The 15,872-nt window shown below is 50.4% G+C and overlaps 1 protein-coding gene across 1 annotated transcript; it reads left to right on the top strand.

The window, feature by feature from the left end:
- The first annotated feature begins 274 nt into the window (after positions 1-274).
- Positions 275-10,544, top strand: ZDHHC19 (zinc finger DHHC-type palmitoyltransferase 19). Its single transcript, XM_024577930.1, has 7 exons — positions 275-399; positions 759-880; positions 1,451-1,590; positions 2,432-2,604; positions 2,992-3,097; positions 9,945-10,030; positions 10,382-10,544. The coding sequence occupies exons 1-7, from the start codon at positions 275-277 to the stop codon at positions 10,542-10,544; spliced, it is 915 nt and encodes a 304-aa protein (XP_024433698.1).
- The last annotated feature ends 5,328 nt before the right edge of the window (positions 10,545-15,872 follow it).

Here is a 15,872-nt window from a genome sequence, read left to right as displayed (position 1 = left end):
AACTCCTTACCGGGCCAGGACCTCTCGGTCCCCAGCACGAGTGAGAGTGGGGTGGGTTTCATGTTGGCAGTGACAGTCACAGACTGCAGACAGTTCTGCTGAAGAGCCCCTGGCCCCCATTCTCCTCAGCCTCTGTGATGTCACACTGGGACTTTCCTTCCACCCTAAGCTGTGGCTGCTGGCCTGGCTGCTATGGCCATGGGGTGCCTGGAGCCAGCAGGGGAGAGGGAGCCTGGTGGCTCTGATCTCCCCTGGGGGCACAGGAGGCCCAGCCATGCCGCTCTTGAGGGAGCCCCATCCCCCACCTCTGGCCCCACCTCCCTGGATCCTCCCCAGCCTGTTTGCTGCCTTCAATGTTGTGCTGCTGCTGATTTTCAGCGCCCTCTTCTTTGCATTCCCGTGAGTCTACCACACAAGCTGGCAGGTTCCTTACAGAGAGAGAAAGGAAAACAGATACTGATAGTACAAATGCAAGAGAAGTTCAGAAGAGGGGGGTCAGAGAAGGGAATCTTCTAGGCAGAATTCTAGGCAGAGGGAATCGAATATGCAAAGGCACAGATGCATAGAGTACTTGGTGCATTTGGGAGCTGCAGGTGGCTGGTAATACTGGGGGACACTTGGTGGAGCGTCTATGGATCTATCACTGGCCTGGGTATTTGGAACAGGCTTTAAGGTCTGTGGGTTCTGAGAGGTGAACTTGGTCCTGTTGGGAGCTTCAGGCCACCCCAGATCAGGGCTGAGTCCTGCTCCGGTCTCAGTTGCAGGTGGCTGGCCCAGAACGGAGAGTGGGTCTTTCCCATTGTCACGGGTCCCCTCTTTGTCTTCACCTTCTTCAGTCTTGTTTCACTCAACTTCTCAGACCCTGGCATCTTGCATCAAGGTGAGACCTGGGCCCCCAGGAGAAGGAGGTAGCAGCCTAAGGGGTCCTGCCTATAGGGATGATTCCTAAAGTGCCCCTCCCATTTCTCCTGCTGTGGCCTCGGGACCTGTTCATCCCAAGTCCTCATTTTCTCAGGCCCTGCTTGTGGTCCTTCATTTCCCAGGGCTTGAGATGTGAAAAAAACAGAATTCTGGAGGTATTCCAGTAGCCTTGGCCGGGCGGGGGGCGGGGGTGGGGGTGGGGTGCTGGGCCAGGCTGGGGAGAGAAGCCAGCTCTTTGCACTCAGTTCTCTCTTGCTCCTTCCTACTGCACAAAATCCTTGAAGCATCATTCATGATTCCAAAGGCCTGGGTTCTCACAAGAGGCCTCTGGTGGAAACCATGCTTCCTTTTGACAGCCAGCCTCTCTGAGTTTGGTCAGCTTGCTCAGCAGGGACTAGGGAGTCCCCTGCCAACACCCGCCCCGTCCCCCCATCCTTCTTGGAGCCAAGTAATACTGCAGGGCTTCCCACAACCAGCAAGAGACTGACAGAAGACGTCCTGGTGCTGCTCGATCCTCTTCCCATGCCAGGCTCCAACGAACAGGGTCCCATGACGGTGCACGTGGTATGGGTGAACCACAGGGCCTTCCGCCTGCAGTGGTGCCAGAAGTGCTGCTTCCACCGCCCACCCCGGACCTACCACTGCCCCTTGTGCAACATCTGTGTGGAGGTGAGGGCCCCTCTTGCTTGCCCAGTGTGCCCCACCCCCCAGATCATTACCTGGTGGGGACCAGGAAGCTCACTCATACAGGGCCAGTGGTGGCTATGAAACCACTTCAGGGACTGCTAAAGGCCAAGGGTGGCAGTAATGCCCAGCCACTCTTGGTTACTCATGCAGTCACTGCCTTTGTACCTGTGCCCGCACCTGTCCTGGGAGGCTGGCCCTTGCCTGCACAGGTGCTGATATACACAGGGGCACCCACATCTATACTGGCCTGGTCAGGCCAGAAGAAGGAAAGGTATCCCTGTCCTACCCGCCGCCACCCCCACCCCCACCCCACGCTTGCTGACAGAAGACACCCAGGACCCTCGGACTCAGATTGGCTCAAACCCTAACTTGGGTGCTTGTCTTTCTCACTTGCACAGCCCACAGAGGTTTACAAATGTGCTGTCCTGTGCAGTCCTTCCAACCCTAGAAGGCTGGCTGGACAAGGTATTATTGTTATCCTCATCCCTAGGGTGAGAAAAGAGCTGTCCAGAGACACACTGTGCCCTCCTGCCTAAAGTAACCAATAGGTGTCCCACAGAAGACCAGGCAGGCTTTGTCTCTAAACACTGGGTGTTTCCTTAGCCCTTACAGACCCCGACCTTGACAGGCCACCTTGTGAGCCACTTCTAACCACTGAAAATGCCAGCGTTAGGGACTTTGTGACTCAGGGGTAGGGGGAAGGCAGGGCGTGGGGCCAAGGGCGGTGGTTCAGGGTGAGAAGGTAAGGCCTCAGATTTAGGGGTAATGGAGGCTGGGACAGAGGTCGGGTCCTAGAGGCCTGCCTCTTCTTCCTCTCGCCCAGGATTTTGACCATCACTGCAAGTGGGTCAATAACTGCATCGGTCACCGCAACTTCCGCTTATTTATGCTGCTGGTCCTGTCCCTATGCCTCCACTCGGGCGCCATGCTGGTCACCTGCCTGATCTTCTTGCTGCGCAAGACTCAACAGCCCCTTTACATAGACAAGGTCGTCGCGTATCCCCCTGGCCGCTAGGCCTAAGTAGGGATGAGTAGGTAGCTCACGACAGGGGCGGGCGGGGTCTCCGGGGCAGAGCTAATGATGGGAGGGGTTTGAGAGAGAAGCTGCTCGGGCCACCCATCCTGAGGGTGGGGGGCGCCAGGGAGATGATGGGTGGGCCTAGGAGGAAGTGCAAAGAGGTGAGAATCCAGCAAGGTCAGGAATTGGGGGTAGCTGAAGGCAGCACGGGGGCTTGAACTGCAGGGTCGGGTGAGGTTTATGCGGGGGGGGGGGGGGGGCGTGGAGCGGGGCAGGGCGCGGGGAGGGCGAGGATAGACGAGGTGGTTGTGTGTGGGGGCCAGGGAGGACAGTTCGGGACTCGCTGCTCCTTAGCTGCTGTGCAGCATCGTGGTCGCCGTAGCCGCTGCGGGCTTCCTGGTGCCGCTCTCCCTGCTGCTGCTGATCCAGGCCTTGTCAGTGAGCGCGGCTGAGCGCTCCTGCGAGGGCAAGGTACACGGGGCACCGCGGAGCGCCACTACATCGGGCTGTAGGTGGTCACCTAGCTCCTCGGTCACCTCAGCACTTCACGCTTTCTCCACTGCCCTGGTTTTGATGGCCTGATTTCCCTCTAGGGAGCTTCGTTAGCCCTTACAGACCCAGACCAAGCTCAAAACTTGCCTTCTCCGGAGGTCGGTGGTAACTCTCCCTTCTGGGTGCTCTGCCTTTAGGGCCTACTGTGTGTACTGGACGCGTGAGCATTATTTTGAGGGGAGGGGGTCGTGAGGTGAGTAAGGCCACATTTTGCGCTTGTGTTTATAAAGAACCTGAAATCAGAATAACACCTACCAGACACCTGTGAACGTTCTGTGGGGCCTGGCCTACACTGTGTAGCACAGATTCAGAGTGGGAATTGACAGTTCAGGCACGACTGCAGTGTAGTGTAGGAAGTACCACTTAGTGATTTTCGATGGGCAGAAGGCAGGGGAGAGCACTGCAGGTGAGGGGCCAGCTTTCAAAAGGCAGATCGCTTGAATGAGGAGAGGATGGAGAAGAAATAGTCCTAACTGGAGCAGAAGACGGCATAGAAGTCAAGTGGACTGCTTGGAGTTGGCCGGATTTACAAGGCCCAGGAGATCGGGTGGAGAATTTGATCTTGGTGCAGTGGAATCCTGGGAGCCATGATAGGATTCTTTTTTGAACATACAGTAAAATTCACACTTTTTAAGTGCACAATTACATGAGTTTTGACAAGCCACACAGTCCTGTAACCACCACCATAACCAAAATTTCGCACATTTCCATCACCTCCAAAAATTCCCTCATGGCCTTTTGCAGTCAGTTTTCCTCCCTGCCGACCTGGCAAACACTGATCTGTTTTCTATCCCTATAGTTTTCCTTTTCCCGAGTCTCATGAAACAGAGTCAAAACCCTTTGAGTCTGGCCTTTTTCACTTAGCCCAATGCATTTGAAATTCATCTATGTTGTCGTTCATATCAGCAGTTTCTTCCTTTTGGTTGCTGCGTAGTATTCGCTCATGTGGATGTACCACAGGTTATTTATCCATGCAGCAAAGTGCCAACGTGTCTTCCAAATGGCCTTTCCATTTTGCATTCCCAAAGAAATGCATGAGAATTACAGTTGTTCTTTACCCTCAGTAACATTTGGCATTGTCAGTTGTTTTTTGTATCTTAATCTTATCTAGACTAATAAATGTGTAGAAGTATTTCATTGTAGTGCTTTTTAAGATTTTGTTTATATATTTTTAGAGGGGAAGGGAGGGAGAAAGTGAAGGAGAGAAACATCAATGTATGGTTGCCTGTTGCATGCCCCCTACCGGGGACCTTTAACATTTCATATAATAAGGGCTTGGTGATGATGAACTCCTTGAACTTGACCTTTTCTGAGAAGCACTTTATCTGCCCTTCCATTCTAAATTATAGCTTTGCTGGATACAGTAATCTTGGAGACAGGTCCTTGCCTTTCATGACTCTCAATACTTCTTTCCAGCCCCTTCTTGCCTGCAAGCTTTCTTTTGAGAAATCAGCTGATAGTCCTATGGGAACTCCTTTGTCAGTAACTGTCTCCTTTTCTCTTGCTGCTTTTAAGGTTCTCTCCTTCTCTCTTTAATCTTGGGTAATGTAATTATGATGTGCCTTGGTGTGTTCCTCCTTGGGTCCAGCTTCTTTGGGACTCTCTGAGCTTCCTGGACTTCTATGTCTATTTCCTTCACCAGATTGAGGAAGTTTTCTTTCATTATTTTAGTTTTCAATGTCTTGCTCTTCTTCTTCTTCTGGCACCCCTATGATTTGGATGTCGGAATGTTTAAAGTTGTCCAGAGGTTCCTCAGCCTCTCCTCATTTTTCCGAATTCTTGTTTCTTCATTCTGTTCTGACTGAATGTTTATTTCTTCTTTTTGCTCCAAATCGTTGATTTGAATCCCAGTTTCCTTCCCTTCACTGTTTGTTCCCTGTACATTTTTCTTTATTTCACTTTGTAAAGCCTTCACTTCTTTCTTTATTTGTGTCCATACCCAATCTGAGCATCCTGGTTACCAGTGTTTTGAACTCTGCATCTGATAGATTGGCTATCTCCTCATTTCATCGTTTTTTTTTTCTGGAGTTTGGATCTGTTCTTTCATTTGGGCCATTATTTCTTTGTCTTGGAGCACCTGTTAACCTTGTAAGGGGCCGGGCTTTAGTATTCACCACAGCAGGGCAACCCCACTTCATATTGTGGGCTGTATGTGGTGGGGGTCAGAGAAGGAACAATACTGCTTGCAAAATGCTGTCTTGCTCTGCTCTCACCCCGCTTTCTGACACTTTTCCCACTACCCACTACCCACAAGCAAATTGAGCCCTCTGAAGTGCTGTCTTGGTGCTGATTCCTGGGTGGGTGGGTTTGTGTATATTCTAGGACCCTGTCCCATCCAATGGACTCTCCTGTGAGACTGGCAGTTTCTCCTGCCCCCACAACTCCCACAGGTTTGTTTTTTTTTTTTTTTTTTTAAATTAAAGATTTCAGAGAGAGGGGAAGTCAGAGAGAGGGGAAGGGAAGGAGAAAGAGAGAGATAGAACCTCTTGTGTGCCCCTTACTGTGGGCCTGGCCTGCAACTCAGCCACATGCCCTGACTGGGAATCAAACTGGCAACCCTTTGATTCAGAGGCCAGCACTAAATCTACTGAGTCACACCAGCCAGGACTTTTACAGCCAGAGATTTTGAGGCTTTATTTTCCTGGGGCTGGAAGTCTGGGTTGGGCACTCTGTGTTGCTCCCCAGTTGTTCCTGCTGGTTTATCTGGACACGAATGTGGGACCACCTGGTATGCTAGCTGTCGTCTTGCTGCACCTCCTGTCCACCCTGACTGCCCATCCCTGCCCTCCTACCAGTCTGGATGAATGTTTCTTCTTTAGCTCCTTGGTTGCTGGACTTACGTACAGTTCGACTTTCAGGCAGTTCTGGTTGTTTTTGTGTGTTTAAATTGGTTGTTATCCTTCTTTTGGTTCTGTGAGGAAGCAAAGTGTATCTACCAACACCTCCACCTTGGCTGGTGCAATGTGAATTCTTCAACTTTGTTCCTTTTCAAAGTTCTTTTGGCTATCCTAGTTCCTTTGATTTTCTCCATAAATTTTAGAATCTGTTTGTCAATTTCTACAACAAAGTTTGCTGAGATTTTCATTTGGAGTGAACGTATCAATTTGGAAAATTGATGTAAAAATGGTATACCTCTCTATTTATTTAGGTCTTCTTTGATTTCTTTCATTAGTGTTTTGCAGTTTTCCACATATAAATCTTGCATATATTGTATTAGATATTTTCTGAGTGTTTCATTTTTTGTGCTATTATAATTTTAAAAATTTAACTTTCCATTTGTTTATTATTAGTCATTCATCACATAACTGCAGGGATATATAACGAGAAATGCATCATTAAGTAATTTTGTTGTTGTGCAAACATCATAGAGTACATTTACACAAACCTAGGTTTGTGTAAGTGTACACAACTACATAGCCCACTACACACTTGGACTATATGATATAGCCTGTTGCCCCTAGGTTTCAAGTCTGTACAGCATGCTACTGTACTGAATAGTGTAAGTAGTTGTAATGTGTTGCACTATGATAGTACAATGGTTATGACCTCACAAGGTGATAGGAATTTTTTAACCCTATTGTAGTCTAATTGGGACCACTACTATATATGCAGTCTGCCAGTGACCACAGTGAATTTGAGGCTGATAAAGAACCTGAAGCACCATTATGTGTTACATGACCACATAAGAAAATACAGTGGATTGTTGTATATTGGTCTTGAATCTTGCAATTTTGCTAGACTCACTTATTAGTTTAATAACTTTTTTTGTTGATTCTACATAGAAAACTGTGCCATCTGTGAATAAGGAGAGTTTTATTTCTTCCTTTTCAACATTATGGTTTTATTTCTTTTCCTTTTCTTTTTTTTTCTTTTTCTTTTCTTACTACAATGTCCAGAACTTCCAGTGCAGTGTTGAGTAGTGAAAGTGAACATTCTTGCCATGAGATTTCTTCAGTAAGACAACGACTTCGAAAGGCTGTTTTAGGAAGATAGTAGTCTGCCACCTTAATGAAGGAGGGGCTGGAGCCATTGAGATATCTGAAAGGACAGAGGAGTCCTCTTTGCCCACCTCCTCCCATCCTCCCAGTCACCACTCAATCACTCCACCCGTATTTGGCTCCCAGCCCACCTGTGACTCCTCTGCTGAGCCGTTACTCATTAGACCCACATGGTCTACCTGTCTTCTCTCTCAAGCTTCAGTCCATCATTTCAGCCTCTCTTGTGAAGCATTTTCCATTCCCACATCCTGTGGTTCTTCCAACCCCAGGTCAGGTCATAGGCCTGTCTTCCCTCCATTGCTTGGAATGGGGCCCTCCCAATCCAGGATCTTCAGCCCAAGAATCCTAAATGTGGTCTGCACTCTATGATTCACCAGGCAAGGCTCTTTCCCATTACCTGCAGACCCCATTCCAGGGACCTCCAACCTATCTCCATCCCCTGACTGTAACTTACTTGGTGGGTGATAGCAAGGGCTCTGGAGCCAGACCACACGAACTCAAATCACAGCCCTACAACATACCAGCAGGGAGATCTTGAGTATGTTACTTAGCCACCTGGTGCCTCCATCTTCCCATCTGTAAAGGGGGTACAGCATGGATTAATGTGCATACGACATATAGAACTGTGACTGGTACAAGTGCTATATATGCTGTTATTCTTCTCTTTCCCATCATCATTTACACTTGTCCATGTCTCTCTCATCTTAAAAGCAAAGTAAAACCCTCCCTTAACGTCACAGGTATCCAGTCTACCTGCTGTACTCTCCCCTCCCGCTCTGCCATATTTCCTGTAAGAGTTGGCTATGCCATTCTTTGCCCTCCTCGGCCCACTTCAGCCCAGCCTCTTTCTTCAACGTCACACTGATGCTGCTCTCTTCAAGCGGCCAAAGTTGGCAGGCATCCCTCAGACCCCTCTTTTCCCACTGCACACAGCAGCATCTGAAGCTGAACACATCTGCAGTGGCCCTTCCCCAGCCTCTCTGGGCCCAGCTGCTGCTCTGCCTGCACCTTGCAGTCTTGGCCGGTGCATGCTCTTCCACCAGCACAGTGTTGGGAACACCGTTGAGGGCCCCAAATATTTATGAGTAAATGAGTGAACCTACAAACAAAGGAGCCAATAATGCTTTGGGAGAGAAGGGAAGGGAGGGAGAGAGAAAGGAGCCTGATGTCCTGATCTGTTGGGGAAGGGTAGAGAGACCAGGCAGCAGGGAGTTGGGCAGGAGAGAGGGTGAGAAGATGCCTACTTTGGTTCCAATCTGTGAACTGTAAGGGCTTTTGAAACATGGGATCGGGGCAGGAGACCCAGGTGTGGAGCCAGTAGGAGAGGGCAGCTTGGAAACTTCAGAGCAGTTAGATTCCTCTCATGTCTCAGGGGCCCCATGTGGGAAGAGAGAGGAGGGCGCTCTGCTTTATTAGTCAGTTTTATGAATTTATCAAACAATTATCAATCCTTTAAACATTGATCCATCAACATTTCTCTGTACTTCATATACATCTAATAAATCAACATTTCTCTAAAATTCTGAGTATAAATTTGATCAAGCTATTCGAGCAATTTAATTAAAATTGTGAATAGAATGTAGGTTTCCCTTAAATGCTTTAAACATCTTTAAGTAGGCGGAACTCAAAACGTCTCAATGGTCAGTGTTGCTTTTTGGAGCTGTCTTGACTCTTCCCCCAGGTGCAGCTGCCCTGCATGCAGTCCTGGCTCCTTTTGGTGGAGCTGCTGAGGATCAAAGTCTTAGTAACAGGGCAGGGGGTACAGGGAAGCTGGTGGTGGGCAAAGGTGCCACTGGGCCATTTTTAATTATGACAAACATTTCCTAATAAAAGCTCTTGAAGTCTGAGACCTGGACTGCACTGGGGAGGAATAAGGGGCTCAGGAAGGCTGGAGGCTCATGGATGGAAGGAGGGACAGGGGAGGAGGAGGAGAATCTACTCAAGAGTGCCAGGGGATGCCCTGACCAGTGTGGCTCAGTGGGTTGGGCATTGCCCCACAAACCAAAAGATCGCTGGTTCAATTCCCAGTCAGGGCACACGCCTGGGTTGTGGGCCAGGTCCCTGGTTGGGGGTGTGTGGGAGGAAACTGATCAATGTTTCTCTCACACATTCACACTGATGTTTCTGTCCCTCTCTTTTTCCTTCCCTTCCCTTCTCTCTAAAACTAACTAAATAAAATCTCTAAAAAAGAGAGTGCCCAGAGGAGGACTTGACCTTTGGGCTTGACCTTTACTGCATTGGATGACCAGGACCTTCAGTTCAGATTTTCCAGGGCCATGTGATCTTGGTTAGGGAAATAGAGTAGGGCTTCGTACAACCACCCTTCCAGATAGTGATATCCATGAAGGCACAAGTTTAGGGAAAAGTAGGGGAATAGGATGTGTGTGCGTGGAACTGTCTTTGGAGCAGTTTGTCAGCAAAAGGAAAATCTGGACCTCTACCTGGAATGACATATTAGGAGGATGTGTGTGGCCAAAGGAGACAGAGATGGGGAAGATGCTGCAGAAGTGGGTACAAGGTGATGGGAAGGATTCCCGAGAAGGCAAGAGAGGTGGGTGTAGTGCCAGGGTCGCCTGGAGAGAGCAACTTAGAAGTGGGTTGGGGAAGGCCTAGGCTCCCTCTTGGGCCTCTCTGCCCTCCAAGTTCGCTGCAGCTCCAGGCCAGGCTGGGCTGTCTGCTCAGGGAGGGCGGTCCAGTGAGGATGGTCTGTCCTGTCCTGCTGGTCCTGCTGGCTCTGAGCTCCTCTTCCCACCCTTACTCCCCTCTAGTGCCGATACCTGCAGGGATACAACCCCTTTGACCATGGCTGTGCTAGCAACTGGTATTTAACAATTTGTGCACCACTGGGACCCAAGTGAGTTGGCAAACCAGAGGTCTGAGCGGTGGGCCCTGGGGGTGGTGGGGTGGGGTGTAGCTGGGTCATCTCTCCTGGACTCTCAGCACAACTCCCGGGCCCTCACGCTCACAGTTCCCATTCCTCTGAGGTTTCCTCCAGGGCATTGTGGGAGCCTCAGGAGCCTCCCTATTTCCTTGATTGTGCATTCTTGCCCCGAGAAATGGAGTAGAGGGGCACTGCAGCTTGGATGAGACTGGCCCCAGCTCCCCTCAGGGCCAAGTCCTAGGCTGTGCACTCCCCAGGCTGAGGAGGCATGGGGACCAGGCCAGGGGAGCCACTACCCCTTGCATCTGGTTTATTGCTCTCCAGGTACATGGCCAAAGCTGTCTGGCTGCAGAGAGTGGTGGAGCCAGATTGGGTGCCCACGCAGAAGCTGCATTTCCCAATGTGCCCCTCTGGCTCAGTCACCCAGTCCTCCCTGGGCTTGGGTCTGGTCACCAGCCCCAACCTCTGGCTCTCCACAAACCAGTAAAAGCTCCCCCAGGGAGTGGTGAGGCTGAAGCTGTCCTGGAGGTGAGTAGTGTGTGTGTGTGTGTGTGTTGGAAGAGGGGCCTCTGTGGATTGTGTAGGTATTGGGGGGAGCCCCTGCCCAGCCCATGTTGGGCTGGTTCTGCAACTAGATCACTCAGAGCTCAAGGAAGGGGGATTATAGACCCGAGGAGTGTTAGAAGTGGAGTCCCAGCCCTCCAGAATACACCAGGGGTTTCTGGAAACACAAAGACCACACCACTCACTCCAACTTACCCTTTCTGGATTTCAGTTTCCTCAGCTATATTGAGGACTGAAACTAGCCCAGTGGTTTATAATTTGGGGGGTGGGTCAGAATCCTTTATTTAAAGTCAATTTTTACTCTAAAGTCCAACATATGTGAAACATATGGAGGTGAAGCATTAGGGCTGCTTGGATAGTTTCTTGCTCCCTAAAGGATGGGCCCTGAGATGTGGGGCAAGGGCTTGAAAAGAGCCCCCACACCCCCATTTCATGTTTAGTTCCACACAGGCCTAGTGCTGCCTCTGCCTCGGGAGGCCCCCAGATGAGGCTCGCCCATTCACACCCAGGATGCCAGGAACCCCTGCACCGAAACTTTACCTCCTGAGCGCCATCCTTGGCCACTCTGCTGGCAGGGAGTGCCAACCTCCCGCCCCCTCACCGCCCCCCCCCCCCCCTCGTCCCGCCAAAGCCCATTAAACACCTTTCCCTGCCTCCTACAATTGCCCTAATGTGTGTGTCTGTCCTGGGTGTGAGGGAGTCAGGGGGTGAGAGGTGAGCTAAGGGCCCGGGACAAAGACCCTGGGAGGGAGGAGGGGTCAACACTAGCCGGCTCTGCGACCTTGGGCAAGACACTTAGCATTTCTCTTATCCTTAAAATGGGATGACCGTAAAAACCATAATGGCTGTCCTGGCCACCTCCCTGAGAGTACTGGAGAGGAGGGAAGAGAAAACCCAGAATCGTCAGGGCTGTCGGGCTCGGGAAAGATCCTGCCCCCGCCTACCAAACCCCTGTCTGGCTGCAGGGGGCGCCCGCTGCCTGGGAATTCAAGCCTGGCCTGGTCCTGCCAAGGGCACTGGGGCCTCCTGGGTGAGCTGGTGCTGGCCCTTCTCAGTCTGGGAGTGGTCCCTCCCTCTGCCTCATCCCTGGGAGGTGGAGGGTGGGAGTCTTCTGCATCATAGTCCAGCCCTGCTTCTTTCCTACTAGAGGGTCTTACCCTCATCCTTCCCTCCTGTTGGGAAGTCAGGTCCTGTTCCTGGGGTCCCCCCCCCTCCACCCTGTGAGTCTGCAGGAAGTTGGGGGGGGGGGGACTGTGCACATGAAACTGGCTCCTCTAGGGGCCAGTGTGTGACGGTGAGAACGGAAATAATGGCACCTTCCTAAAAGATTGTCAGAGGGATGCAGTGAGGTGGTTCATGCAAAACACCCGGTGCACAGTAAACACAATGAATGCAGCGGTATGATTATAATATTGTCTCCATCCCACAGCTAACAGACCACCCAGTGTTTCTTCAAAGACCACCTTCTCAGAATTACCTGGGCCCCCAGACCACGGGCCCAGAATCACACACAGGGTGGGGGGAGGCTGGGAATTTGAATCAGAATTGTTACCGAGTGCCTCGTGTGACCCTGTCACCATGAAGTTTCAGGACTGCGGCCTTAGCAGGTGAGGATGGGTCCCAAGAACACTGCTTCCCTGGTATCCAGGGGAAACTGGGGTGTGGTGAAGTTCAGGCAGTCATATGAACAACCCAGGGGCCGTGGAGCTGTGTGCGCCTGTATGGGCACGCATGCGCTTGTGTGTTGGCGGAGGAGCTTGTTCTCCAGGGGTGCCAGCCCAGCCCTGGGAGGTAGGTGACCCGCAGTGCAAGCAAGACACAGCTCCAGTTCTCATGTGCCGAGTTCTCTGAGAGGCTGCCTTCCCCTCTTCCTGGCACCTCCACCTGCTGTGGCAGCCTCGGGCCCTTCCGTGTGCAGCCCAGCCTCATGCACCGAGCTGGCTCTGGTTCTCTGGGCTCCTGGCCAGCCTTGCTCAGCCCCAGGGACTCCAGCTCTTTCTCATCCCCTTTGCCCTCATTCCAGTGTCTCCCAAAGTCCCAAACCACTTCGAGGTTCTTGCCTTTTCTCAGCTCTCATCCCTGCTTAACTCAGCATTGCCTGTGGGTTCTCAGGAGGGGTGCAGAGCACTGGAGTCCAGTTCGAGGCTTGCTGTAAATGACTTTAAGTGGCCCCCTTTAAAATTCTTAGGGCCTACATTTGCAAGTAAAGCTGGAGCAGCCTCATGTAGCCTGGAAAGCCCGCTGTGTATGGGCATATGGCTAAGGAAGTATGGCTAAAGTATGAGGCCTTTCCAGCCCTTGAGCCTAGGTGTATATGTGGAACATGAATCTGTGTGAGCTTCTCGTCTATGTTCAGGGTGCACAGCTCAGCCTATGCTGGTGAAATGGGGCACCCACAGGGCTCTCAGGCCCACTCCCAAATGGGTGTCCTTGGGGTGGCCAGGGCCTGGTCCAGAGTGGAAGAGATCCAGGAACCTGGGCTAAGGCATGGATGGGGATACATTCAGGGAACTGGGTGGTTCAGGAGTGGCATCTGCCTGGAGCCCCAGCTCTGCAAGGGGCTGGGGAGGCCTAGTTCTGTCCTGCCCTGCCCAGCTGCCCATCCCCGTCTGCCCTGACTGGTTCACAGCCAGCTGGCTGGTCATCAGGGCTATACTTACCGGTGTTAAAAAGCAAAATTCAACTGAGTAAATTTGAAGATCTGATTGACTATTAAATGATTCATAAATTGGGCAGCATCCCATCTAGCAACTAGAAGGGCACTCTGAGGAGTCTAGCACAAAATAGGAGGTTTTAATAGGAAGAAGGGTGGATCAAAGAAGCTATCATAAAAAAGGGGGGGGAAAGGATTATTTGGGGGCCCATATGTCTTTTAGGGGGAAGGGGCTTGTCATTCAGATTGTCTTTTTTCTTCTTTCTTTGACATTTTAAAAGATTTTATTATTTTTAGAGAGGAGAAGGGAAGAAGAAAGGAGCTTAATGTGTGGTTGCTTCTCAAGTGCCCCCTACTGGGGACCTGGCCTGCAACCCAGGCATGTGCCCTGACTGGGAATTGAACCAACGACCCTTTGGTTCACAGGCTGGCACTCAGTCCACTGAGCCACACCAGCCAGGGCTGCCTTTTCTCTCTATGGGGATGGAGAGGACCTGCGTGACAGATTATGTTATGGGTGCTTGACCGGAGAATCCCAGACGGGCTAAGATCACATTCTGAGGAGAGGATGAAACTGCAGTTAGATCAGGTATCACATCTAGGTTCAGTATAAGCTTCTATCACGAGTGACTCCACTTTGAGCTTGTGGTTTTCTCTGTAATACCAGGCCCTTGCCTCCAGCTATATAGGTATTCACCCAGTCCCAGGCAAGGCCTTCCAAGCCCTAGGCCACACAAGGCCCGCTCCACCTTGTTTTATCCGGCCTGGCACCTTGTTTCTACCTTGCAGCAGTGCCGAGCTCCTTGCCCCTAGTTAAGGAATAGTTACATTTATACAGTCCTAAAATTATATTTGGCCCTTTGAAGGCAACTGCGAAGCTGATGTGGCCCCCAGTGAAAATAAGTTTGACACCCCTGCCCTAAGCCAATTGTTAGCATCTCCTCTGACAGCCAGGGCCTCCCTTTCCACACTGGGCACAGACATAACTTTCCTCAGATTCCCAAAGGAGGCCATGAGAATATACCCCTCCTGCTCTGGGATATATAGGTATCTCTAGTGCCTACCAGCCTGAGGTTTTTAGGATTTCTGCTCTTCTAGGGGTAAGTGGGACCTAGCCCACCTCTTCTTTTGACTCTTTCCCCTACCCCCTGCCTCTTAAGCATTGACCTTCGCCTCAGACATTCTTGCCTGCCAGACAGGAGGTCTCCGTTGAGCTGTACCCACCTGTCTTTTCTTTTCTTTTTTTTTTAAATATATTTATTGATTATGCTATTACAGTTGTCCCACTTCCCCCCCCTCACTCCACTCCATCCTGCCCAGCCCCTCCCTCCCACATTCCCCCCTATAGTTCATGTCCATGGGTCATACTTATAAGTTCTTTGGCTTCTACATTTCCTACACTATTCTTACCCTCCCCCTGTCCATTTTCCACCTATCATCTATGCTACTTATTCTCTGTACCTTTCCCCCTCCCTCCCCCTCCCACTCCCCTATTGACAACCCTCCATGTGATCTCCATCTCTATGGTTCTGTTCCTGTTCTAGTTGTTTGCCTAGTTTGCTCTTGTTTTGGTTTTAGGTGTGGTCGTTAATAACTGTGAGTTTGCTGTCATTTTTACTGTTCATATTTTTTATCTTCTTTTTCTTAGGTAACTCCCTTTAACATTTCATATAATAAGGGCTTGGTGATAATGAACTTCTTTAACTTGACCTTATCTGAGAAGCACTTGATCTTCCCTTCCATTCTTAATGATAGTTTTGCTGGATACAGTAATCTTGGATGTAGGTCCTTGCATTTAATCTTGGGTAATGTAATTATGATGTGCCTTGGTGTGTTCCTCCTTGGGTCCAGCTTCTTTGGGACTCTCTGAGCTTCCTGGACTTCCTGGAAGTCTATTTCCTTTGACAGATTAGGAAAGTTCTCCTTCATTATTTGTTCAAATAAGTTTTCAATTTTTTGTTCTTCCTCTTCTCCTTCTGGCAGCCCTATAATTCGGATGTTGGAACGTTTCAAGATGTCCTGGAGGTTCCTAAGCCTCTCCTCATTTTTTTGAATTCTTGTTTCTTCATTCTTTTCTGGTTGGATGTTTCTTTCTTCCTTCTGGTCCACACCGTTGATTTGAGTCCCAGTTTCCTTCCCATCACTATTGGTTCCCTGTACATTTTCCTTTGTTTCTCTTAGCATAGGCTTCATTTTTTCATCTGGTTTTCAAACAGATTCAACCAATTCTGTGAGCGTCTTGATAACCAGTGTTTTGAACTGTGCATCCGATAGGTTGGCTATCTCTTCCTCGCTTAGTTGTATTTTTTCTGGAGCTTTGAAGTGTTCTGTCATTTGGGCCTTTTTTTTTTTTTTTTTTTTTTTTTTTGGTCTTGGCACGTCTGTTACTTTAAGGGGCGGAGCCTTAGGTGTTCCCTGGGGCAGGGTAACGCTGGTCGCTGCGCTGTGACGCTATACGAGGGGGAGGGGCCGAGAGGGAGCAATGGCGCCTGCTCCACTCTCCGGATTTCAGCCACTCCCTCTGCTACCCACAATCAAACTGGGCCCCTCTGGTGCTGGTTCCTGAGTGGGTGGGCTTGTGCACGCCCTAGGCCCCTG

The sequence above is a fragment of the Desmodus rotundus genome, chromosome 2 (genome assembly GCF_022682495.2).
Source record: "Desmodus rotundus isolate HL8 chromosome 2, HLdesRot8A.1, whole genome shotgun sequence".
Lineage (NCBI taxonomy): Eukaryota > Metazoa > Chordata > Mammalia > Chiroptera > Phyllostomidae > Desmodus > Desmodus rotundus.
Note: the sequence above shows the minus strand (reverse complement) of the source record. Positions and strands in the feature narration are given on the sequence as shown.

What these genes read in the sequence shown, in the direction of transcription:
- ZDHHC19 (XM_024577930.1), top strand. Translation starts at nt 275, where the DNA reads ATGCCGCTCTTGAGGGAGCCCCATCCCCCACCTCTGGCCCCACCTCCC. An exon ending in TGTGCAACATCTGTGTGGAG is followed by an intron (nt 1,591 to 2,431) that starts GTGAGGGCCCCT and finishes CCTCTCGCCCAG; the next exon opens with GATTTTGACCATCACTGCAA. An exon ending in TGTGCACCACTGGGACCCAA is followed by an intron (nt 10,031 to 10,381) that starts GTGAGTTGGCAA and finishes ATTGCTCTCCAG; the next exon opens with GTACATGGCCAAAGCTGTCT.